The sequence below is a fragment of the Vulpes vulpes genome, unplaced genomic scaffold (genome assembly GCF_048418805.1).
Source record: "Vulpes vulpes isolate BD-2025 unplaced genomic scaffold, VulVul3 Bu000000626, whole genome shotgun sequence".
NCBI classification, from domain to species: Eukaryota; Metazoa; Chordata; class Mammalia; order Carnivora; family Canidae; genus Vulpes; species Vulpes vulpes.
The window spans coordinates 980,575-1,007,204 of record NW_027325669.1 but is presented as its reverse complement, the minus strand read 5'-3'; the positions used below and the strand labels follow the sequence as shown (position 1 = coordinate 1,007,204).

General features: G+C 34.7%; 1 protein-coding gene across 1 annotated transcript in view; it reads left to right on the top strand.

The window, feature by feature from the left end:
- Positions 1 to 494: 494 nt before the first annotated feature.
- The window catches only part of LOC112912724 (low-density lipoprotein receptor-related protein 1B-like), a 1,003,376-nt gene continuing 977,240 nt past the window's right edge, over positions 495 to 26,630 (top strand). Inside the window, exon 1 of the mRNA XM_072745081.1 lies at positions 495 to 626. Coding sequence (XP_072601182.1) covers positions 584 to 626 — 43 coding nt within the window. The 5' untranslated portion in view covers positions 495 to 583. The remainder of the gene's footprint in view (positions 627 to 26,630) is intronic.

Sequence of the window (26,630 nt, the reverse complement as noted above, 5' to 3'; positions counted from 1 at the left end):
CATATTAAAAAAGAAATAATTTTTAGACTGACACAACTTCACTTAAATTCCACTAAAATCTTTTTGTTCATGTTACCTGATTCAGTTCTGATGAGAGCTCTGCCAAGGAGTTGTCATTCGCCATATTTCACAGTTGAGGAATTTGAGACATACAGGGTTTCAGTACCTTGCCCACTAAATCTAAAGATAAGAAGTAGATCAATGACTCAAACCGACCCTCAGATTTTAAACCTATGCTACTTAAAGGTTGAAAAGAATATTTGTGTCTTTAGTGTATTATTTGAAAAAATACAGTTTTATGTCTTATGCAATTTTAAATATTAGGTTTTTAATCACAGGGGCTAATTTTGACATCCCTGAAAGAGCTGCCCTCTGGTAGTGTTTCATATAGTTTGTTTTGTAAATTCAGGCTAGTAATTTCTTGAGCTAATGGTTTTACCATAAAAAACAAAACTAATTTATTTTTACTTTTTTTTTTTTTTTTTTAGGTCCTGAAGAGGTAGAAATCAAGTGCCCCTTGAATCACATTGCTTGCCTTGGTACCAACAAATGTGTTCATTTATCCCAACTGTGCAACGGTGTCATGGACTGCTCAGATGGGTATGATGAAGGACTGCATTGTCAGGGTGAGTCCATTTGTGGAACAAGGCATCCACACTATTAAATTTTTCATAGTTTAATGAAAGTTCAAAAAGAACCTATAACCTGGCTTTTCTTTCAACCATAATCATATCAGTTATTGAGACAGCAAGAATTTTACTGCCAGAAACACTTAATATGCATTTCAAACGTATAACCATTGTGCTTTATTGAAAAATTCCATTAGAAAAAGAAATACATTTGGACTTTGACATTGGACTCTGAAACAATTACATATTTCATAGAAAATAGGACTTCTACGCAAAAGACGAATGAGAAGTCTTTGTCACAGGGATTAATACTATACAATGAAATAAGTTTATTTCTCTGAACCTTTGCTTAAGCCAAAGTTATTTGAAGCGAAACCTCTGCAACCAAATATTTTAGTATGATGTATTCACAGGAATTTTTTTTCTTAATGTTACCGCCATGAAGTTGTACCTACTTTCTTATAATTTTCTTTCTTTTTAAAAAGTCAATACCTGTGTTCTACAGTGGTCATGGTTTTACTTATATATTAATGATGGGAGGAAGGAATAATTAAAATCTCAAAGTTAACAAAAAATAAATCAGAACTGGCACATTCTAATAAAACTGGTTGGAGAGAGGAAATAAATGTGAAACCAAAAAGAAAAATTAAAATATTAAAAAAAAAGTTGAGGATTAAGGTAAGGACCCAAATGTGGAAATAGAATCAAGGTACCAGTTAAGTAAATTTGACTCCAAGATGAAGCCTGGAAAGAAATCACTGGTTCAAAAGTTTTTCAGTGAAATTTCCACCAGCTGAGTATAACACAAAGGATATTTATTGAAGCTGAGACACCTGTCCTTAATGTTGCGGTCAGACAATAAGGAAGAGAAGGAAATACAGAAAACTGGAGATGCATATCTGGTCTCTGACCAGATTCATACAAACCAATTACTGCCATGTGCAAAAAGGTTGTAGGTTACCAAAAGTTCCAGTTTTTCAGGAGGATCTCCATATCTGTATGTGTTTACATTATCTGAAGATGGCTACTCCTTTTTAAAACATTGTGTGGCCAGCAATGTACAGGCCACCCAAAACCTATCTGGAGTTGTGTCAGGGCTTACTGGCTTCCAGTTTCCTAGGGGTGGGCTGAATGAAGTCAGTGGATTCAATCCAGAGATGGAGAGATACTTTGGGAAAAGAGTAAATCTTAGAAAGGTAGTCCACGGTGGTAAGGCTGTTAGAGACCATAGATCAACTCGGTCACTAGGTCCTTTTCTTCTTTCAGAAAGGAATTACTCTGGCTCTGTGGACATATTCAACTGAGAAGTTAAAGATCTTCCTTCTTTGGCTGAGTTTCATTTCTTAGCCTGAGTTCTGACGGGGTCACAGAAGGAGCCAGGAGACTCTCAGTTTTAGTTATGAACACATGCGTAATAATAATTAATAAGATATTTTTTTATTTAAAGGCCTTTTGACATGTATTATTTTTGTATAATTGGATGTTAAAAATAATGGTATTAACAAAAAAGGTAAAGTGTGGAATTATAAAGTGATAAGAGTCAAAGAGTTTAATTTTCTTTTCAGAAATTAATTATGTTTTCTAGAGCCTAATTCTGTCCACTTCAATTATAATTCAGGCTTCTTATTACATTAAGGGGGAAAAAGCCTTTGGATAGACATGTGTGACTGAGCTTCTAAAAGAGTGAAATCATCACATTGCCAAATACATCCTCAAAAATGGTTATACAAATTAGAATATCTCAAGCATATTTCAGTGCTGTAGATCATATGAAAATATATCTGAGTTCTCTACTAAAATTTAGAGTTGTTATCTCTGATAGAGGAAAGAATATGTTAATAGTAAAACAGGGGATTCATATAAATACAAAGTATTGGAATAAAAATAAAGTGATATTAAATTTAATCATTGAAAAGCTTGGTGTATACTTCAGACTGAGATGCATTTGGAGTATATAATTTTTTATGCTTCAATCTCTTTTTCTCTTCTAATTCAGGTTTCTAATCGTTCCAACTTTCATATCTTTGTCACTAGAGACAAACTTTTTCTTTCATTTTTTTTAAGTAGGAGACTGCACAATTTTTAGCGTTTTAAATATTTCAAGATTTCACCAAATGAAGTGTTTTAAAATACCTAAGTAATTTATTATGACCTGTGGTGGGCTTAGAAATAACAAGAAGTATGTCTGGATCTATGCTTGTTATTCACCTATTTTATCTCTGCTTGCCATTTACCTTATTATAGGGTATATCTTCAACCTTTCTCCTGATTTTAAGTTATACCCAAAGAAAAATTGTTTTCTGATGAATTAATTAGGCACCAACCTGTCAAGTTTTTTTTCTTTTAGATTTTATTTATTTATTCATGAGAGAGAGAGAGAGAGAGAGAGGCAGAGACACAGGCAGAGGGAGAAGCAGGCTCCATGCAGGGAGCCCAACATGGGACTAGATCCTGGGACTCCAGGATCACACCCTGGGCTGAAGGTGGTGCTAAACCACTGAGCCACCAGGGCCACCTGCCTGTTAAGTTTCTAAAGAACTTTCTCATCTATAGACATATAATAAAAAAGGAAACCAGATTAGTTCAAACATTGCATTGATTTTTAGAGATGCTTTTATTTTGTAGAACAATTCCCCCCGAATCACTTTCTCTTTCTAAATCCATTTCTTTTTTGTTGCATTCTAAGCAATACTCCAATTTAAGTAATTATACATGAAGCCAATGACATGATTCAAAGATGGATCTGTCTTCTCTTTTTTTTTTCCAATAACAGATCCAAAGCACATTTGGTGGTATATTTGTATCCTTTATGAAAATTAATAAGGAGAAAAGTTTAACATTTTGGAGGTGATATTCTGGTCTTGGGAATGCTTTTGTATCAACTGAATTGTTTTCTGAATGTTCCCCAGAAAAAATCAATTTCTTCCTGGTGAGGGTAATGAAAAGATATCTATTATTAATGATTTTCTATAACACTGATATTTTAATCTCCATAATTTAGCTCCATTTGAAGAAAGAAAAATGGATTTTTGTATATAGGTGTACTTATATATAGGAATGTGCTTGTAAAACTTTTACAATGAGAATGTTCAAAATCACCATGTAATATTTTAGAAAACTTCATCTCTTCCTACATAGTATTTCATATTGGTAATAATATCACTATATCTAAATTGCATGAGCAGTAAAACCACAATCTATACAGTACAAGGCTTCTCTGTGTAAGATATTTCCACAAAAATCCTCACAGCCATGCAAAGAAGTGAACAAATTCAGCTCATAGATACTAGATCGACTGAACTATATCAAAATGCTATCTTAAAATTTGACATTCTTGAGGTAATTCATTATGTTAACATTTAAAGTGGCTGTGAACAAAAGAAGCCCCCCCTTTTTAATTCACAATCCTAGTTAGAGTACATTTGAAGTGCAAAATAATCAAGCATTTTAATGTACAAGGGAACAACAGTTTCTGTGGCATTGTGTGCTCTTAATCTTTTGAAAGAATACGGAGACCTTTCATGTTCATGCAAAAAGACCTTTCATGTTCATGCAAAAAGAAATTCTGTCTTCTGTGTCTCAAGAAAACATGATTATGTAATCTATGTGGCTGTTTTACAGCAAACATGCCAATGTCGTTTGAAATTTGAGGAGATAAAGCATGTGAAGAGTTTACTAAAACTGATTAAGGAATGAAACTTTCTGACATCTGAAAAACTCACCACCCAAACATACAAATATGCACACACAAACACACATACTGTTCTTTTCTGATTTCTCTCTTCTGTTCTGAACCTGTTCCCACATAATTCTGAATGTATAATATGTTAATTGGTGTATTTTATATGAAACTAAAGAAGAGTAAGATTCTCTTAAATACCACCTATCTCCTTGAATATGCATATTCAGAATTCTTAAAATTCCATTTATTTTTTTTACTTTACTTGCCAGTTGGAATATAATTTTCTTAATATATGTAATTACAATTTTCTCCACCCGCCCACAATCTGTTCTAATGTATTTATTTTAGATTCCAGTAATTCTAATGTATTTATTCTAATGTATTTTAGATACTGATTTACATTTTAAATTTACATACTTTTTTCCTTTTATATTACTATTCATAAAAATAAAGTCTTAGGAGAAAGTGCTAAAAAAATCCTGGAAGTAATTTATGAATTAGAGCTTTCTCAAAATGCACTGAGGTAAAATGGCAAACTTTATTATCTGTAATGACTCACCACAGGAAAACTAGTAATCCTTAAAACTTCTGCTGAAAATCTCATATATATTCCAAATATTCAGAAATTAATCCAGATCAATTAATTTCATGTAATTAATTGATTTAACATAATTAAATGTAATACATTTAATTAAAATACTTAGAATTAATTCTTAGCTCAAATGTTCAGGACTCCACTTTTCATTCTTTCAGAAAAGAAATATTTTATCTTGTGGTGATGTTTGTTAGTCATCACAACACTAATTTCAAATGCCCATGAGATTAGCTTGTGTAGCTACCAGGAACAAGAGGTTGATTAAGTTGATGAGGAAGAAAAATAAATTTGGAGCACTTTATTGTTTTTACTTTAATTTTATTGTGTCAATGAATCTTGTCCTATTCCCATTTTAAAAGTTCCCACTGAAAAATATTGCCAATTTTTTTTCTAAATTAAAATGAACTTATCATGCTCAAGAAGGGAATTTCAGCAGGAAGAGTCCAAAGCCTAGGTATGGAGAAGAGGTACAATTACAAGCAATGTTGAAGGAAGTGTATCTGTCAGCAACATAAAGCTTTCGGCACATGAAGGGAAAGAAACTTCACCAGTGTGTTTTCAAGTCACTTGAAACATCAGTGAGCTGAGAGCTAGAAAACAAACTGCTATAATTACCCAAGAGTACCTGAGTTTGTGTGTTCAGACCACTTTTGATTACTGAAGTTCCTGTAACTTAAAAGTAGATCCTGCTATATTCTTTTCTTTGTCTTGAGTTGTGCTAAGGTGAATCAGTAGTCTCAAATCTATCTCAAGCCTATGCATTTTATCTCAAAGTGATTAGCTTCAGTAATTGAGTTCATTTAGTGAGAGGCTGTGACCCTTACCAGTGTTGATATTAGGGCCAAATTCATGCTTTTTAGAAGCAAAGTAACAATTCTTAAGAAGAATAGATATCGTCTACAAGTATATCATCCTTTTGCAAAGCTATTACAGACATTGCTTATATTGACAAATGGCACCTATGTGAAAATTGCAGTAGTGTATCTGATGACCACTCTAAATATATATCTGTGTATATGTGTGTATATATGCATATATAAAATGAATTAAACAGAATGTATAAACAGAATGTATAAAACTAAGACTCTGGAAAATGAATATACACACTTATATGTGCACACCTATGCATATATATACACACAGAGACATAGGTGTGCACATATAAGTGTGTATATTCATTTTCCAGAGTCTTAGTTTTATACATTCTGTTTAATTAGAAATATGCTGTTGGCATAGATATCTGACTTCTTAATAGTGATTTATTAGAAGTGATTGCTAAACTAATCCTGCTCAGGAGACTTGGAGTTCAAATGTCAACCGTTTGTTTGACTTCTACCTACAGCTACCTGGCTAACTGATGGCCTGTGGGGAAAGGATGACTAATTTGGCTGTACATGGTAGCCCAGCTTGTGAAAAGATAATCTAAAGTAGTTGATTGTTTGTTGGAAGTGAATCTTTTGTAGTGGGTTTACATCTTTAATTGATGTTAATATGTACTAATTAGTGTTCTCTGGCCCCAAACAGAATTATTTTTAAGAATAACTACAAAATGGATTTTGCAATATATAAAAAAAGTCCTGTAAGCACACTAATAGCTTATAAAGGATCAAACACTGAAGACTCTAACTTAAAAAAAGATATTCTTTATTAAAATTTCATCTTGGATTCTATATCTTTCTTCTTGGCAAACAGTGATTTAAAACTGACTTACATTACATCCATATATTTTTGATCCAGTATTTTCTGTGGTAAAAATCCTGGTGCATTAGGGACCTTTAATTGCTACTGAATCATACTATATTTCTAGTGGATTTTGGTTTTAAATAGATGCAAATCCAAAGCACAGATCCATAGCTTACACTCCAGTAGGTATTTATTCTGTTTGCCTAACATCTGTAGAGAAGTAGCAATTGCTTTGATATAGAGATTGACTTCTTGTTTGAAACAACTCCTATGATGCCTATGCCTAAAACATGCCAACCTCTTATATGGAAGGGCTATGCAGAACCACAAAAAGCCAGAGAACTCAGCTTCCTCAACTATACCCCCAGTAATATCTCCAACAGAAGAGACTTGTTAATAGTTCTGCTAACTTTGGAATTGTTAATTTAAATAAATGTTCATGGACACCGGGACACACTAGGACTCATTTATCTGGATCTCCCCCTCACAGTTCTCTTCCTGATATGATGGAAAACAGATCATAGTTTGTAAGAAAAAATAATGGGCATGAGGCCAAAATGAACTCTTAAAAATGTGCCACAAGAAGCACAATAATGTTTTCCCTATATTCAATTCATTGATTCACTTCAGTAAATTTTTATTGAGCACCGAGAGTACTGTAAACTCTTATCTAAGCACTGGAGATGTTGAAAATCCTATTTTCTGCCTCCATGGAATTCACATGTCATAATGGAGGCATGTAAAAGTTACTGAGGAAGAATAAAATGAAAAGCATCTAATTCTGCTTGAGGGGATGCAAGAGAATTCCCCAAAAAAGCTGATGGTTGACACATGTCCCCCTCTGAGATTTTGGTAGGCAACTGAGGGAAGGAAGAACACTTCAAAAGTAGGGAACACAGGTACCTAAGAAAACATTATACACTCAAGAGAATTTGTAAGTTTTTTGGTAGGGTTGATGCATAGGGTTCTAAGTGGAGATAGATGAGTTTGAAGCTGAAAAAAAAAAAAAAAACACTTGATATTAGACCTGGAGTGGCTATATTAGAATAAGGTTGCAGTATGACCTACTTAAAATACATTGCATAAAATTAAAAGAGAAAGAGAGGGATCCCTGGGTGGTGCAGCAGTTTGGCGCCTGCCTTTGGCCCAGGGCACGATCCTGGAGACCCGGGATCGAACTCCACGTGGGGATCCTGGTGCATAGAGCCTTCTTCTCCCTCTGCCTGTGTCTCTGCCTCTCTCTATGGTAGATAAAAAAAAAAAAGAGAGAGTATTATATGATCCTAGGATGTATTCTCAATATCATAAGGGTTATATATATTTTACTGTTAAGCATAAAAAGATTAGAATTGTTGCATATATGTAGCCAGTTCTGTGATTTATTCGATTTATTCATAGAAAGTTAAAATATGCATTAGTTTAATTGTAAAACTTTGAGCTAAACAGTCACGTCTCTTTACATTGATCAACTCTCCAAACAAGGTTTACTAGGTGTTATTCTTTAATGTGTCACTTCTATGTAAGTAGAAGTCAAAATGGATGACAAGGCAGCCATATTAAGTGAACTCCTTTTCAGATGAAAGTTAGGAATTTGGAACGTGTATTTACTATTTTAAGCAACCAGAATCCTGTGTTTAGCAACCACTAAAATACCACTTTAGTTGATGCCTAAGTTTTGCCCTCTTGTATCTTAACGTTGGGAAACGTATGATGGTTCCAATATTATTCAAAAGTATGAATTATATAAAAAACTGTCCCTCAGCTCTCTACTCAACCTTAAATGTGAAGCCAAATCCCCTATAATTCATTATTTAGTTTTTGACACAAGCAGCTTGATACTTTACAAAGTAAGGAATTAAAACAGGTAGCTGAGGTTGACTGGCATCCCCAGAAGTCACACAGAAAAGCAGTGTGAGAACAAGGTTTAAACACTGTGACCTTGAGTTTTCGTTTGCCAGTTTTGACTACTGAGCCTTAACATATCAACTCAGAGTAACGCACAAAATTGTTATGCTTCAGCATCCTTTCTGACCCGTTCTTAAAGCAGCAAGGTGGCTTGTAGAAAATCAACTGAAAAACATTTTTGAGCTAACTATATGTTCCCTGTCAGTTTTATTAATTGATTGAGCAGGAAAAAAAAAAAATGTGCTGAGTGAACAACAAGCTGAGAAACTATATAACAAGCTTGCAGAATTGAATGTCTCAATCGGACTATTTGCTTTACCCCCTTGAGAAAAATTAGTACTTTCATTTGATGAGGGATGTAGAAAGGAAATGGAGAAGTTCATTTTAGCTCTTTGAAGAAGATTTGCACTAGTTACAATAGGAAGTTTTAAAAAATCTGGGAATTAACATTCATAATGAGATGTGGAAGGAGAAATGAGAGAAAAAGTTTAAATTTGGAAGGGAAAAACCCAACATTGAAGAAAAACACAATGCTGTTTCTTTCAATAAATAGCCAATAAATAATTAGGTGATTTGAGATCTATTAAGCCTGATCTAGAGTTCTATCTAGTAAGTCTTACAGAATTCTGTAGAGGTAGATGCCAGTGATTTTCATACCTTCAGCCAATATTTTCAATTCTGAATTTCTAACCTCTTCACAATTGTGGAAAAATACTATTTCCGCTGCCTTTTCTCTGATCCACTGTTATCACTTATACAGTCAACCCTATCCCGTTGCATTACATGTATTTTAATGTCATCACAACTGAAAATTCCAATATATTAAATAATACTCAGGAAAAAAAAGATCGCTATAAGACTAGTGACACCTGAACTTTCTATAATCAGTCCCTTCATAATCAAATCATTGATTTGTTTTTCATTCATGTGGAGACATAGAGAAATATATATATATATATTTTAAGTTTCTCCTAATCTTTCTACATATACTTGCACATTTGTCTTCAGGCACAAGAAACAAATTAAAGATTACTTTCTGAAGAAAAACACACTACATAGTTTTATTTCTATTAGCTAAGAATTTGCTTTCTAGTTCCGCATTAGTTCTGTGATTTAGAGGAAGCATGATATTAATGATTGACCTCTGTATGCCAAGTAGGATTGTAGAACCAGCCCAGACAACCCACTGTGGTTGTAGAAACCATAGGATGCCAACTGAAGTGAGATCAGTGTGCTATCAGAGCGTCTTCCGAATTAGGTCAGTGTGACCGTGAGCCAAGCCTTGAGCATCAGATAAAAAGGAGAATGGGAAGGACAAGCCCAAAAAGCACTTTTCAGTTCCATTAGCTGAAACATGTGGCATATTCTCATTCAGTCTACGGGTACAAAACTAAGAGTGCCAAGAAAAAAAAATCTTTGCAGTTCAATAAATGGCTCTAAGAACTATCCAATATTTTCAGAGCAGAAGCACTAAGACTTTGAATTGTCTGATTTTTAGTTAGATTCATTAAAAACTAAGAATTTTCAAGGAAGTTTGGAGAAAAATTTTCAAAGGTACAATATAAATTGCTCTTCGGTTTAAATGAAATATTTTAAATTTTGTTACATAAAAATTATATATACAATTTATTGTATCTTAATGTGTATGGAAAAATATTTGTGTGTAAATATTCTGTTAGATTTTCCTAGCCTACTTCTATTATATATCTAGTTGAATTGATTATTTCAGGGAATTAAACATACATATTTTTATGCCTTACACCTGTATTTTTTGTTCATTTGTTCTTCTTACCAAAACCAGGATAAGGTGATGTTTCCAATCAAGTTCTTATTGGGAGTGATGCTTCCTACTTACAGATGGCTTCTAGTTCCTTTTCAATAAGTGGCCCTGTTTTTTTTTTTAACCCTACCAGTTCAAACTCATTATGCAAAGCAAATACGCAGAACGGAGAGAAACATGTTTAGAGGTTCAAAGCCTAGTAATTTTGCCTAACACAGTGTTACTTATCTTTTGAGGTGACTTTTTCAATGCAAATGTCCCTTGGTTCAATTCATCCTTTTTCTTCCTGTGTGAACATCTTATACCCCAATAGATTGGAAACATCTAATGAAACTCGCTTAACTTCTACCTCAGTCACTTCACTGCAAGAACTAAGTCAACAGGACAGGGAAGACCAAGGCACAGGAAACAGTGATTAAATGAAAAGGTGTATAGGCTACCTGTACAGTAACTCATTGGGGTAAAGTATACTCCGCAGTCTGCTGGAATTATCAGCCTCACACCAGCAACATGCTCTTTGTCAGGAAGATTCACTCCTGCATTTTACCTAAAGTGATTTTCTTCTTTCAGTTTTGTTTCTCCTTATTTACTAGTGATATCTGCAATATGCAGAGGGAAGCAAGGGTCTGCTCTATGACTATCACTACAAATAGAGAAGCAGCAATAACTTTCTCTTGGTGTGAAGCAGAACTGTAAGATAATAGGACCAGAAGGGAATTTCAGGGGTCATCCAGTCCATCCATCTGCCTTTAGGCTGGATTGAACCCAAACTTGCCTAGACAGATTGTTATCTACCCAAATTGGAAGGCCTCCAGGGAGAGAAATTCTAACAGCCATTCTTAGTAACACAGTCAATGCTTAGCAATTTGTACTCTGAGAAAATGCTTGCATATTGTATTATAAAATTCTTCGTGCCCTCTCAATTTTTAGTATTTTCCCTCCAACATGTTCCTATAGGTTAATCATGCTTTTCTTGTACCTCTCCAGATAGTTTTAAATTTTCAAAATTTTTAAAGTTATAGACTGCCCTCCCTCAACTGACCGAGATAGTTTAAATGACTAGTTTCCCTATGATTGACTGTCAGAGTTACTGACTCCCATGATTATTCTTTATGTGTTTTCTTATACTTAACATTGCCTTGTTCGCTCATGTTGCATTAGTTTAGGAGCTGTCTTTGGCTATGAATAATAGATCTTAAAAAAGAAAATCTCAGGAAAAAACAATGTCCAGAGATAGATGTCCCATGGCAGGGAAGGTGATTTAATGACATGATCTGTGTTCTAGGCTTCTGTGTTTCTCTTCTATCATCCTTCTCAACTGCCTTCTACCCTCGAGGGTGGCCACTGCAACTCCATATGTCTATCTCCATTCCCCAGAAGGAAGGAAGGAAGAAGAATGAAGTATCCCTATCAAACAAGTCAAACTCTGTCCTAAAGGACTTTACAGAAACCTAACACCCAAATTTCTATCTCCCTGCCATAGGCCAGAATTTTAACACACAACCAACTTTATTTGGAGACGTAGGCTAGGAGACGTAGTTTTTCAAGTGTACAAACACTATTAATAAAATCAGACTTGGAAGAAAGGGATAATGGATAATTGGTAGCAACTAGAAGTTTATGCTTTAATAGAGCAATCAAATAGTTGACTGCTCATCACATAGGAGCTACAGTTGTAGTATGTTTGATGAAACTTATAGGAAGATTCTGAAGTACAGAGACCTGGTCATTAACTGGCTCTGTAGTTTTGAAAACCAGTGAAATGAGATGTTCAGGCAATATAAAATATAAAACTCCCTGCAGGTATAAAATTGTATAAATTAATGAAAATATCAGTACACCTGGGAAACGGTAAGAGAAAGGTCACGCTGTACTATAGCAAAGAGTTCCCAAATATTCATACTGGATATCCATGAAGGAAAGTCCTGGGGAGCCAGTAGAGGCTGGCTGCTGCCTGAGAAAAAACCCAGATATATTTGGGTTACAAGAGAAAGATATTCTTCTTTTTTTCTACATCCTATTCTCACTTATTTTTTTCTTCCCTTTTTATTCTTATTGCCTTCTCTCTCCCTCTATTGCTACCCTTGCTCTCTGCCCCATATCTTATACTTTTTCAGCCTTTACATTTTTACTCCTTCAAATTTGGGCTTAAACTTTTTTAAAAACTATCAGAATTTCAAAGTCTTTGTAATCATTTCACATCTGTGGTCAGCCAACCCTATGTCATAATTTATTTTTACTGTGTGGTCTGTCATCACATATAAATGTTATTTTATGTAATATTTTGAGAATGCGAAATCATGTCAGGCTGCTTTGTTTATCTTATTCCCTCTCTGATGGTAAATTTCCTGTTGTTTTTTTGTTTTGTTTTGCTTCCCTAAGACTATCAATTTTCTCCAACCAAATACATCCCAGATATTTTATTGCTGTTGACCTTTGTTTTATTTTGAAGGATACTTAATTGTCTTTCTTTTCTCTCTTTTTTGAATTCCAAATCCCATCAGGTGATTTTTGCCATTTTTTATACTTCCAAATAAATTCATATCTATGAGATCCCAATTAAGAAAACATTTTTTTTCAGACATGGTCTTAGAAAGTAGGTAGGTATTATGTAGGCACTGAAGCATATCATAATAAAATCTCACAGCAAAAACAACATATTGTATAGTGTGTGTGTGTGTGTGTGTGTGTGTGTGTATAGAGAGAGAGAGAGAAGAAAAGAGAAGAGAAATTGAGGGAGTATGAATATAGTAGAGCATCACACGATACCCATTAGAGTTCTAAAATTAAAATTCTGAATGTCTAAGAGAAGAGCAAGATGAAAAGTTCTAGTGCTGAGATGAATCAAAGTCAAAACAGAAAATGTTGGTGATAGTACCAAATTCCCTGTACACATAGCTCAATCCTTTCCTCTTTATTTTAATAATAGGTAAATCCACGTCAGTGTGGTGGTGTGCTTCCCTTTTGAATGGACAGGGGAGGATCTAGAGAACTTCTGGGATGAAACCAAAGGTCTCTTCCACCTAGCCACCTTGTGTTAGGAAGAGCTCAGTGAGTTAGCCAGCCAGGACAGCATGGCTATTCCTATATTAATAGTTCTTGTGTTTTAAGAACCTGGAGTTGAAACAAATGTTATAGAATTGCAGTCAGCAATATCTACCAAACTGGAATTATTGTATTTCTAGTTTATACATTGCACTGGATTTCAGAGCCCCCAAAATCAGAAGAAAAAAATAACTTGAGGCACACATATAAAAAATAGATTGGATTTTTAAATTGCTGCTATATTATTATACTCCTTGCTCAAATAGAAATGATTACTATGAAAGAAAGAAATAGCTCTCTTGAAAAAAAATCTAGATACAAAGACATCCTTTATTATTGTCAAAGACTGCCTTTGTTTGTTTCTGGGCTAAACTATGTGTATTGAAATCTAAAGTTGTTTTCTATTTGATTGTTGGATTTTTCTCCTAAAGTTGATTTAGTTCACCAATACATATCTCCCTTTTTTTTCAAAAGCTTTTTCTATTTTCATGTGACTTTTGTTTTGGGTGTGTAATAGTTTCTGTGAGGAATGTTTCCTAAAGCAAATATAAACATTTCCAATATACTAAATTATAATGATTTTTTGGTATTCAGATACATCTGCAATATATAATAATTCTTTTGAAGAGGCAATTAGCACTTAGTTCAGTGACTTAGGTAGTATAACTTTTTTGATGTTTTGTTTTATTGCATGCAACCAAGGTACTACATATCTACAAAGGAACAATACTAATATAAATAAGAAATGCCCAAAGGTTTTCTGTGTAAATTTACTAATGTAGTGTGTTAAAGGGTCATCCAGTTATCTTTATGAGGTCATGGAAAGGTTGTTCACTTAGTATCTTGTTAGTAGAACTTGTTATTTACCTCTATTCCAATCTAAATAAAAACTGGAAAATTGTGTCAGATGAGAAACCTAACTCTTTAGGAAGAAGTGACAATATATAGATATAAATTGCTATGGATATTTAGGATAATTTTTTATGCTGTAATAGCTATTAAAACTTAATATTTTGAATTATCATTGATTGCTTACTTTCCAGTTGAGCAAATGATTTTATAGTTGGCTTTGGAAGACTGGTCAGTCACCCATAAACAAGGCACAGAACAGAAACTTAAACTTTCTTCTTTGATATGTTAAGGCCCATTTTACTTGAGAAATATAAGGGGAGGATGGAGAGTTTTCCCTTTCTTTTACTATATAATGGGAGGAGAATATATTTGAACTAAGATTAGATATAAAACTATAATTGAACTGATGTGTGTAAAGATCAAATAAATGCTCAACTTTAGGTACTGTTATAATTAAATTATAACTATTTTAATCGTACCTCTGTGCAAGTCTAATTTAATAATATAGAGCAGACGGTGTGCCATTAGTGCAATCACAATGGATAGAATAGACAAGGAACTACAAATGAAATATGGATGGATGGATGATCTAGCAAATAAGACAAAACATTACATGGCTGAGAAGGCTTTGTAGAGAAAAATTGATCTATACAAATTTATTAAAGCAGATTTGAAATTTGATGAATTGGTCTTGGATACTATGAAATTTCAGTGAATTTAATATCCAGTGGGCAGGAAAATGATATAAAATGAACATTACATATTTATGTGGTGTGTGTGTGTGTGTGTGTGTGTTAGATGAACTTGAACCAAGTAAAGAAAAAAACAGTAGTTCAATAGAGAATAATATCCTAAGTTGACTCAATGTCAACTTTTTTTTTTAGATTTTATTTATTTATTCATGAGAGACAGAGAGAGAGAGAGAGAGAGAGAGAGAGAGAGGCAGGCAGAGACAGAGGCAGAGGGAGAAGCAGGCCCCGTTCAGAGAGCCCGAAGTGGGACTCAATCCCGGGTCTCCAGGATCACGCCCTGGGCCAAAGACAGGCGCTGAGCCACCCAGGGATCCCCGTCAACTATTTTTTTGATGGCAAAGAATTCTACACTGTGTAGTAGCTCATGAAAACTGTGTCTTAAATTACAAGGAATTTAATCAGGTGTAGAAAAGGGAAGATCATGTCTTCCAAAACTGGGGAGGGTATAGAAGAAAGACGTGATATGAAAATACTTTTTTTTATTTAAAAGCATTCCCAGAAACTTATCTCATGGGTCAGTTATCATTTAAGGTAGCTTTCTCCTTGGATTTCAGTGCTTCAAAATCATCTTTTCTTCAGGGTTGCGTTTTTATGCTAGTTTTGTGTTCTTCATAGAATCAGCCTTTAGAAATATGGTTGCTTTATTCAATCTTTTATTTACCTATTAGATAAATATTTGCTGAAAGTTCAATACAAGCCAGGCACTATGCAGGGATCTGAAAATATGTAGATGATTTTAATCCTTAAAGGGTTCTGTAATTGTTTGTGGATACAACTCATTACTCATTGGCAAATAATTGTAAACTAATGTAGTTAGAGCACTGATAGAAAAATATGATTGGCCCTGAAGCTTGAGTTCCCAAGAGGGATATTGCCGCGGATCAATTCTAAGAATGTCCATCACTTACAGGGAACATGGTCAGAATATGCTGAATTTTATTTTGAATCACATTTTTTTTTCATCTTTAGGTATGAAATAATAAAAAAAAGTCCATTCAAATGTTTTCCAGGTTTTACTTTTTAGGTCTCTTTCATTTGCAATTGACTGCATTACTTTCAAATATCTTCAACAAAAACAAGGATCTATGGGCTCAGGGAACTTCATTCTGGGCTCACCCAAGGTCCAATGGACTTCAGAATTAAATACTTCTTCAAGTTTAGGGAAAATGTAGCTGTTCTTGCCAATATTTCCAATCAATGTCTTGAACCTAAATTTCTGTAGCTCCCTCACTGTCCCTCTCATACCGCTCATTAGGAATTAAAAGGAAGTGCCAAGAATCCACTACTTTCTTCCCTTCACCTCTTTTTGTCTTAAATCCACCAATACTTATAATGGTGTATATATCATTATGTCTTTTCTCCAACTTATGCCCATCACAACAGAACTACAATCATTACAGAGGTTCTTATTTTGTCGTATTCCCTCAGTCTTTCCCTGTGTCCTCTATAACTCACAGTTCATTACCTACAGAATTCCCTATATTCAACCTCATCTCTCAAAAATTCATCAGCTTCGTGGCCCTCCCTGATTCCCTTACAGACCTCTCAAATGAAGACTGTTTTCCCCCAACAATTCTCTCATTGGGCCTAAAGTGGTAAATTTGGGAGTAATTTTCTTCCTTCTTATTGCTGCAAGCAGAGCATTCTCTCTCCCCTCTAAAAATGTTCAGCTTTATAGCTCATGCCATTAGATGATTTTATCCACTATTCTTCATTGCTGTTATCATGTTATGATACGATGCCCAGCTCATTCCTTCTTCTTTTTCAATCATTGTAGCTCTGTCTATCCAATATTATTTCTATCTTAATTCTTGGAAAATTCAACATACTTTTAGATAATATTTATAGTAACTCAGCCTCTCAATTTCTTTAGCCAATGTCAGCTACTCCCCCCCCCATTGCCATTCTCTAGAGTCTAGAATTTGCTTTTGGTAACCATTGCAAGCCCTCCATCACCTCACTTTTAGGTCTCTGACCACAACCACCAATATTTTTAGCTCACTACCTTAACTATTTCTTATGACTTCTAGTACTTCCATCCCAATAATCTACCAGAACATTAGGTCCATTTATATTCCAAGATTTTCACAGATTTAGACACACTTGATGTGTTCACTACCCTTTTTACTATTTTTCAATTCCGTGGTCTATTATTTAATCACTTTACTGCATACTACATCAGTTCTTCAGCCATTCTCTTGCTACCTCATACTCAGCTGACAAAAACACATCCCTAATTAAATCTAACTCTCCACCTGTTCTTTTACTCTGTTCCATTACCTGTACAACTGAACCAGGCTGAAAAAGCCAACAACCATGCTTTCAATCCATGACCATAAACCTCAATTTTGTCCTTACTGTTATCAGCCAGCCACGTTATACATTCCTAGTTCATTTCCTGTCTTTGAAGTCTATTTTACATTGTATTTCTTCTCAGATCAACCCTTTCTTGCACATCCTCTCTCAGTTAATGATTTTACTTCCCACAAGGCTGAGAAAACTGAAGGAATCAGAAAACTAGGAAAAAAATATGCAGACTCCCATCACTACACATATCTGTTCTTTAGTATCTATACTTACTTCTGACCTACAGACCTATCTACGGTTTTACCTGATGCCAATACCAGGTCTCATCTGTCTAGACCACTCAAATACATTGACCCAGCTCCCCTCCCTGTCTCCTACATCATTCCTCATCTTTATAGGATCATTTTCATGAGTATACAATCGTATCTTCCATCATGAAAAATATGAATATATGTTTATATGTAAATGAATAAATGAGTAAAATGTCCTGACTCTATTTCCCCTGTCATGTATTATGCTATTTCTCTGTTTCTCTTCTATCTATTGTTTCCATTTCTCCTCCTCTCATTCTCTATTAAACACACTATGGTCAGGCTTTCCCCTTGCACTACTCCACTAAAACTGCTCTCATCAAGGTCATCAATGACCTTGGCAGTGGTATACCCATTCAATTTACAAATTTTCTCTTAATTTCTCTATCAGTAATTTCTGGCATAGTTGATCACTTTTTCTTCCTTATTAAACATTATTTACTTGCCTTTCAGGAAACCACTGTTGGTATTCTGCTTAGCGCACTGGTTACTTTTCTATTCCTTTACTATTCCTTTATTGCTTCTTAAGCAACCTTAGTCCTTGGTCTATCAGAGCGTCTTCCGAATTAGGTCAGTGTGACCGTGAGCCAAGCCTTGAGCATCAGATAAAAAGGAGAATGGGAAGGACAAGCCCAAAAAGCACTTTTCAGTTCCATTAGCTGAAACATGTGGCATATTCTCATTCAGTCTACGGGTACAAAACTAAGAGTGCCAAGAAAAAAAAATCTTTGCAGTTCAATAAATGGCTCTAAGAACTATCCAATATTTTCAGAGCAGAAGCACTAAGACTTTGAATTGTCTGATTTTTAGTTAGATTCATTAAAAACTAAGAATTTTCAAGGAAGTTTGGAGAAAAATTTTCAAAGGTACAATATAAATTGCTCTTCGGTTTAAATGAAATATTTTAAATTTTGTTACATAAAAATTATATATACAATTTATTGTATCTTAATGTGTATGGAAAAATATTTGTGTGTAAATATTCTGTTAGATTTTCCTAGCCTACTTCTATTATATATCTAGTTGAATTGATTATTTCAGGGAATTAAACATACATATTTTTATGCCTTACACCTGTATTTTTTGTTCATTTGTTCTTCTTACCAAAACCAGGATAAGGTGATGTTTCCAATCAAGTTCTTATTGGGAGTGATGCTTCCTACTTACAGATGGCTTCTAGTTCCTTTTCAATAAGTGGCCCTGTTTTTTTTTTTAACCCTACCAGTTCAAACTCATTATGCAAAGCAAATACGCAGAACGGAGAGAAACATGTTTAGAGGTTCAAAGCCTAGTAATTTTGCCTAACACAGTGTTACTTATCTTTTGAGGTGACTTTTTCAATGCAAATGTCCCTTGGTTCAATTCATCCTTTTTCTTCCTGTGTGAACATCTTATACCCCAATAGATTGGAAACATCTAATGAAACTCGCTTAACTTCTACCTCAGTCACTTCACTGCAAGAACTAAGTCAACAGGACAGGGAAGACCAAGGCACAGGAAACAGTGATTAAATGAAAAGGTGTATAGGCTACCTGTACAGTAACTCATTGGGGTAAAGTATACTCCGCAGTCTGCTGGAATTATCAGCCTCAAACCAGCAACATGCTCTTTGTCAGGAAGATTCACTCCTGCATTTTACCTAAAGTGATTTTCTTCTTTCAGTTTTGTTTCTCCTTATTTACTAGTGATATCTGCAATATGCAGAGGGAAGCAAGGGTCTGCTCTATGACTATCACTACAAATAGAGAAGCAGCAATAACTTTCTCTTGGTGTGAAGCAGAACTGTAAGATAATAGGACCAGAAGGGAATTTCAGGGGTCATCCAGTCCATCCATCTGCCTTTAGGCTGGATTGAACCCAAACTTGCCTAGACAGATTGTTATCTACCCAAATTGGAAGGCCTCCAGGGAGAGAAATTCTAACAGCCATTCTTAGTAACACAGTCAATGCTTAGCAATTTGTACTCTGAGAAAATGCTTGCATATTGTATTATAAAATTCTTCGTGCCCTCTCAATTTTTAGTATTTTCCCTCCAACATGTTCCTATAGGTTAATCATGCTTTTCTTGTACCTCTCCAGATAGTTTTAAATTTTCAAAATTTTTAAAGTTATAGACTGCCCTCCCTCAACTGACCGAGATAGTTTAAATGACTAGTTTCCCTATGATTGACTGTCAGAGTTACTGACTCCCATGATTATTCTTTATGTGTTTTCTTATACTTAACATTGCCTTGTTCGCTCATGTTGCATTAGTTTAGGAGCTGTCTTTGGCTATGAATAATAGATCTTAAAAAAGAAAATCTCAGGAAAAAACAATGTCCAGAGATAGATGTCCCATGGCAGGGAAGGTGATTTAATGACATGATCTGTGTTCTAGGCTTCTGTGTTTCTCTTCTATCATCCTTCTCAACTGCCTTCTACCCTCGAGGGTGGCCACTGCAACTCCATATGTCTATCTCCATTCCCCAGAAGGAAGGAAGGAAGAAGAATGAAGTATCCCTATCAAACAAGTCAAACTCTGTCCTAAAGGACTTTACAGAAACCTAACACCCAAATTTCTATCTCCCTGCCATAGGCCAGAATTTTAACACACAACCAACTTTATTTGGAGACGTAGGCTAGGAGACGTAGTTTTTCAAGTGTACAAACACTATTAATAAAATCAGACTTGGAAGAAAGGGATAATGGATAATTGGTAGCAACTAGAAGTTTATGCTTTAATAGAGCAATCAAATAGTTGACTGCTCATCACATAGGAGCTACAGTTGTAGTATGTTTGATGAAACTTATAGGAAGATTCTGAAGTACAGAGACCTGGTCATTAACTGGCTCTGTAGTTTTGAAAACCAGTGAAATGAGATGTTCAGGCAATATAAAATATAAAACTCCCTGCAGGTATAAAATTGTATAAATTAATGAAAATATCAGTACACCTGGGAAACGGTAAGAGAAAGGTCACGCTGTACTATAGCAAAGAGTTCCCAAATATTCATACTGGATATCCATGAAGGAAAGTCCTGGGGAGCCAGTAGAGGCTGGCTGCTGCCTGAGAAAAAACCCAGATATATTTGGGTTACAAGAGAAAGATATTCTTCTTTTTTTCTACATCCTATTCTCACTTATTTTTTTCTTCCCTTTTTATTCTTATTGCCTTCTCTCTCCCTCTATTGCTACCCTTGCTCTCTGCCCCATATCTTATACTTTTTCAGCCTTTACATTTTTACTCCTTCAAATTTGGGCTTAAACTTTTTTAAAAACTATCAGAATTTCAAAGTCTTTGTAATCATTTCACATCTGTGGTCAGCCAACCCTATGTCATAATTTATTTTTACTGTGTGGTCTGTCATCACATATAAATGTTATTTTATGTAATATTTTGAGAATGCGAAATCATGTCAGGCTGCTTTGTTTATCTTATTCCCTCTCTGATGGTAAATTTCCTGTTGTTTTTTTGTTTTGTTTTGCTTCCCTAAGACTATCAATTTTCTCCAACCAAATACATCCCAGATATTTTATTGCTGTTGACCTTTGTTTTATTTTGAAGGATACTTAATTGTCTTTCTTTTCTCTCTTTTTTGAATTCCAAATCCCATCAGGTGATTTTTGCCATTTTTTATACTTCCAAATAAATTCATATCTATGAGATCCCAATTAAGAAAACATTTTTTTTCAGACATGGTCTTAGAAAGTAGGTAGGTATTATGTAGGCACTGAAGCATATCATAATAAAATCTCACAGCAAAAACAACATATTGTATAGTGTGTGTGTGTGTGTGTGTGTGTGTGTGTATAGAGAGAGAGAGAGAAGAAAAGAGAAGAGAAATTGAGGGAGTATGAATATAGTAGAGCATCACACGATACCCATTAGAGTTCTAAAATTAAAATTCTGAATGTCTAAGAGAAGAGCAAGATGAAAAGTTCTAGTGCTGAGATGAATCAAAGTCAAAACAGAAAATGTTGGTGATAGTACCAAATTCCCTGTACACATAGCTCAATCCTTTCCTCTTTATTTTAATAATAGGTAAATCCACGTCAGTGTGGTGGTGTGCTTCCCTTTTGAATGGACAGGGGAGGATCTAGAGAACTTCTGGGATGAAACCAAAGGTCTCTTCCACCTAGCCACCTTGTGTTAGGAAGAGCTCAGTGAGTTAGCCAGCCAGGACAGCATGGCTATTCCTATATTAATAGTTCTTGTGTTTTAAGAACCTGGAGTTGAAACAAATGTTATAGAATTGCAGTCAGCAATATCTACCAAACTGGAATTATTGTATTTCTAGTTTATACATTGCACTGGATTTCAGAGCCCCCAAAATCAGAAGAAAAAAATAACTTGAGGCACACATATAAAAAATAGATTGGATTTTTAAATTGCTGCTATATTATTATACTCCTTGCTCAAATAGAAATGATTACTATGAAAGAAAGAAATAGCTCTCTTGAAAAAAAATCTAGATACAAAGACATCCTTTATTATTGTCAAAGACTGCCTTTGTTTGTTTCTGGGCTAAACTATGTGTATTGAAATCTAAAGTTGTTTTCTATTTGATTGTTGGATTTTTCTCCTAAAGTTGATTTAGTTCACCAATACATATCTCCCTTTTTTTTCAAAAGCTTTTTCTATTTTCATGTGACTTTTGTTTTGGGTGTGTAATAGTTTCTGTGAGGAATGTTTCCTAAAGCAAATATAAACATTTCCAATATACTAAATTATAATGATTTTTTGGTATTCAGATACATCTGCAATATATAATAATTCTTTTGAAGAGGCAATTAGCACTTAGTTCAGTGACTTAGGTAGTATAACTTTTTTGATGTTTTGTTTTATTGCATGCAACCAAGGTACTACATATCTACAAAGGAACAATACTAATATAAATAAGAAATGCCCAAAGGTTTTCTGTGTAAATTTACTAATGTAGTGTGTTAAAGGGTCATCCAGTTATCTTTATGAGGTCATGGAAAGGTTGTTCACTTAGTATCTTGTTAGTAGAACTTGTTATTTACCTCTATTCCAATCTAAATAAAAACTGGAAAATTGTGTCAGATGAGAAACCTAACTCTTTAGGAAGAAGTGACAATATATAGATATAAATTGCTATGGATATTTAGGATAATTTTTTATGCTGTAATAGCTATTAAAACTTAATATTTTGAATTATCATTGATTGCTTACTTTCCAGTTGAGCAAATGATTTTATAGTTGGCTTTGGAAGACTGGTCAGTCACCCATAAACAAGGCACAGAACAGAAACTTAAACTTTCTTCTTTGATATGTTAAGGCCCATTTTACTTGAGAAATATAAGGGGAGGATGGAGAGTTTTCCCTTTCTTTTACTATATAATGGGAGGAGAATATATTTGAACTAAGATTAGATATAAAACTATAATTGAACTGATGTGTGTAAAGATCAAATAAATGCTCAACTTTAGGTACTGTTATAATTAAATTATAACTATTTTAATCGTACCTCTGTGCAAGTCTAATTTAATAATATAGAGCAGACGGTGTGCCATTAGTGCAATCACAATGGATAGAATAGACAAGGAACTACAAATGAAATATGGATGGATGGATGATCTAGCAAATAAGACAAAACATTACATGGCTGAGAAGGCTTTGTAGAGAAAAATTGATCTATACAAATTTATTAAAGCAGATTTGAAATTTGATGAATTGGTCTTGGATACTATGAAATTTCAGTGAATTTAATATCCAGTGGGCAGGAAAATGATATAAAATGAACATTACATATTTATGTGGTGTGTGTGTGTGTGTGTGTGTTAGATGAACTTGAACCAAGTAAAGAAAAAAACAGTAGTTCAATAGAGAATAATATCCTAAGTTGACTCAATGTCAACTTTTTTTTTTAGATTTTATTTATTTATTCATGAGAGACAGAGAGAGAGAGAGAGAGAGAGAGAGAGAGGCAGGCAGAGACAGAGGCAGAGGGAGAAGCAGGCCCCGTTCAGAGAGCCCGAAGTGGGACTCAATCCCGGGTCTCCAGGATCACGCCCTGGGCCAAAGACAGGCGCTGAGCCACCCAGGGATCCCCGTCAACTATTTTTTTGATGGCAAAGAATTCTACACTGTGTAGTAGCTCATGAAAACTGTGTCTTAAATTACAAGGAATTTAATCAGGTGTAGAAAAGGGAAGATCATGTCTTCCAAAACTGGGGAGGGTATAGAAGAAAGACGTGATATGAAAATACTTTTTTTTATTTAAAAGCATTCCCAGAAACTTATCTCATGGGTCAGTTATCATTTAAGGTAGCTTTCTCCTTGGATTTCAGTGCTTCAAAATCATCTTTTCTTCAGGGTTGCGTTTTTATGCTAGTTTTGTGTTCTTCATAGAATCAGCCTTTAGAAATATGGTTGCTTTATTCAATCTTTTATTTACCTATTAGATAAATATTTGCTGAAAGTTCAATACAAGCCAGGCACTATGCAGGGATCTGAAAATATGTAGATGATTTTAATCCTTAAAGGGTTCTGTAATTGTTTGTGGATACAACTCATTACTCATTGGCAAATAATTGTAAACTAATGTAGTTAGAGCACTGATAGAAAAATATGATTGGCCCTGAAGCTTGAGTTCCCAAGAGGGATATTGCCGCGGATCAATTCTAAGAATGTCCATCACTTACAGGGAACATGGTCAGAATATGCTGAATTTTATTTTGAATCACATTTTTTTTTCATCTTTAGGTATGAAATAATAAAAAAAAGTCCATTCAAATGTTTTCCAGGTTTTACTTTTTAGGTCTCTTTCATTTGCAATTGACTGCATTACTTTCAAATATCTTCAACAAAAACAAGGATCTATGGGCTCAGGGAACTTCATTCTGGGCTCACCCAAGGTCCAATGGACTTCAGAATTAAATACTTCTTCAAGTTTAGGGAAAATGTAGCTGTTCTTGCCAATATTTCCAATCAATGTCTTGAACCTAAATTTCTGTAGCTCCCTCACTGTCCCTCTCATACCGCTCATTAGGAATTAAAAGGAAGTGCCAAGAATCCACTACTTTCTTCCCTTCACCTCTTTTTGTCTTAAATCCACCAATACTTATAATGGTGTATATATCATTATGTCTTTTCTCCAACTTATGCCCATCACAACAGAACTACAATCATTACAGAGGTTCTTATTTTGTCGTATTCCCTCAGTCTTTCCCTGTGTCCTCTATAACTCACAGTTCATTACCTACAGAATTCCCTATATTCAACCTCATCTCTCAAAAATTCATCAGCTTCGTGGCCCTCCCTGATTCCCTTACAGACCTCTCAAATGAAGACTGTTTTCCCCCAACAATTCTCTCATTGGGCCTAAAGTGGTAAATTTGGGAGTAATTTTCTTCCTTCTTATTGCTGCAAGCAGAGCATTCTCTCTCCCCTCTAAAAATGTTCAGCTTTATAGCTCATGCCATTAGATGATTTTATCCACTATTCTTCATTGCTGTTATCATGTTATGATACGATGCCCAGCTCATTCCTTCTTCTTTTTCAATCATTGTAGCTCTGTCTATCCAATATTATTTCTATCTTAATTCTTGGAAAATTCAACATACTTTTAGATAATATTTATAGTAACTCAGCCTCTCAATTTCTTTAGCCAATGTCAGCTACTCCCCCCCCCATTGCCATTCTCTAGAGTCTAGAATTTGCTTTTGGTAACCATTGCAAGCCCTCCATCACCTCACTTTTAGGTCTCTGACCACAACCACCAATATTTTTAGCTCACTACCTTAACTATTTCTTATGACTTCTAGTACTTCCATCCCAATAATCTACCAGAACATTAGGTCCATTTATATTCCAAGATTTTCACAGATTTAGACACACTTGATGTGTTCACTACCCTTTTTACTATTTTTCAATTCCGTGGTCTATTATTTAATCACTTTACTGCATACTACATCAGTTCTTCAGCCATTCTCTTGCTACCTCATACTCAGCTGACAAAAACACATCCCTAATTAAATCTAACTCTCCACCTGTTCTTTTACTCTGTTCCATTACCTGTACAACTGAACCAGGCTGAAAAAGCCAACAACCATGCTTTCAATCCATGACCATAAACCTCAATTTTGTCCTTACTGTTATCAGCCAGCCACGTTATACATTCCTAGTTCATTTCCTGTCTTTGAAGTCTATTTTACATTGTATTTCTTCTCAGATCAACCCTTTCTTGCACATCCTCTCTCAGTTAATGATTTTACTTCCCACAAGGCTGAGAAAACTGAAGGAATCAGAAAACTAGGAAAAAAATATGCAGACTCCCATCACTACACATATCTGTTCTTTAGTATCTATACTTACTTCTGACCTACAGACCTATCTACGGTTTTACCTGATGCCAATACCAGGTCTCATCTGTCTAGACCACTCAAATACATTGACCCAGCTCCCCTCCCTGTCTCCTACATCATTCCTCATCTTTATAGGATCATTTTCATGAGTATACAATCGTATCTTCCATCATGAAAAATATGAATATATGTTTATATGTAAATGAATAAATGAGTAAAATGTCCTGACTCTATTTCCCCTGTCATGTATTATGCTATTTCTCTGTTTCTCTTCTATCTATTGTTTCCATTTCTCCTCCTCTCATTCTCTATTAAACACACTATGGTCAGGCTTTCCCCTTGCACTACTCCACTAAAACTGCTCTCATCAAGGTCATCAATGACCTTGGCAGTGGTATACCCATTCAATTTACAAATTTTCTCTTAATTTCTCTATCAGTAATTTCTGGCATAGTTGATCACTTTTTCTTCCTTATTAAACATTATTTACTTGCCTTTCAGGAAACCACTGTTGGTATTCTGCTTAGCGCACTGGTTACTTTTCTATTCCTTTACTATTCCTTTATTGCTTCTTAAGCAACCTTAGTCCTTGGTCTTTTTCTCTTCTTTGCTTAATTTACACTCTTAATGATCTCATTATTCCCATGGCTTTTGATATCATCCATGTACCAATGACTTCCATTAGTTTTTCTAGTCTAGACTACTCTGTAATTCCAGAAATGTACATCTGGGGCACCTGGGGGGTTTAGCTGATTAACTGTCTGACTCTTGATTTTGGCTCA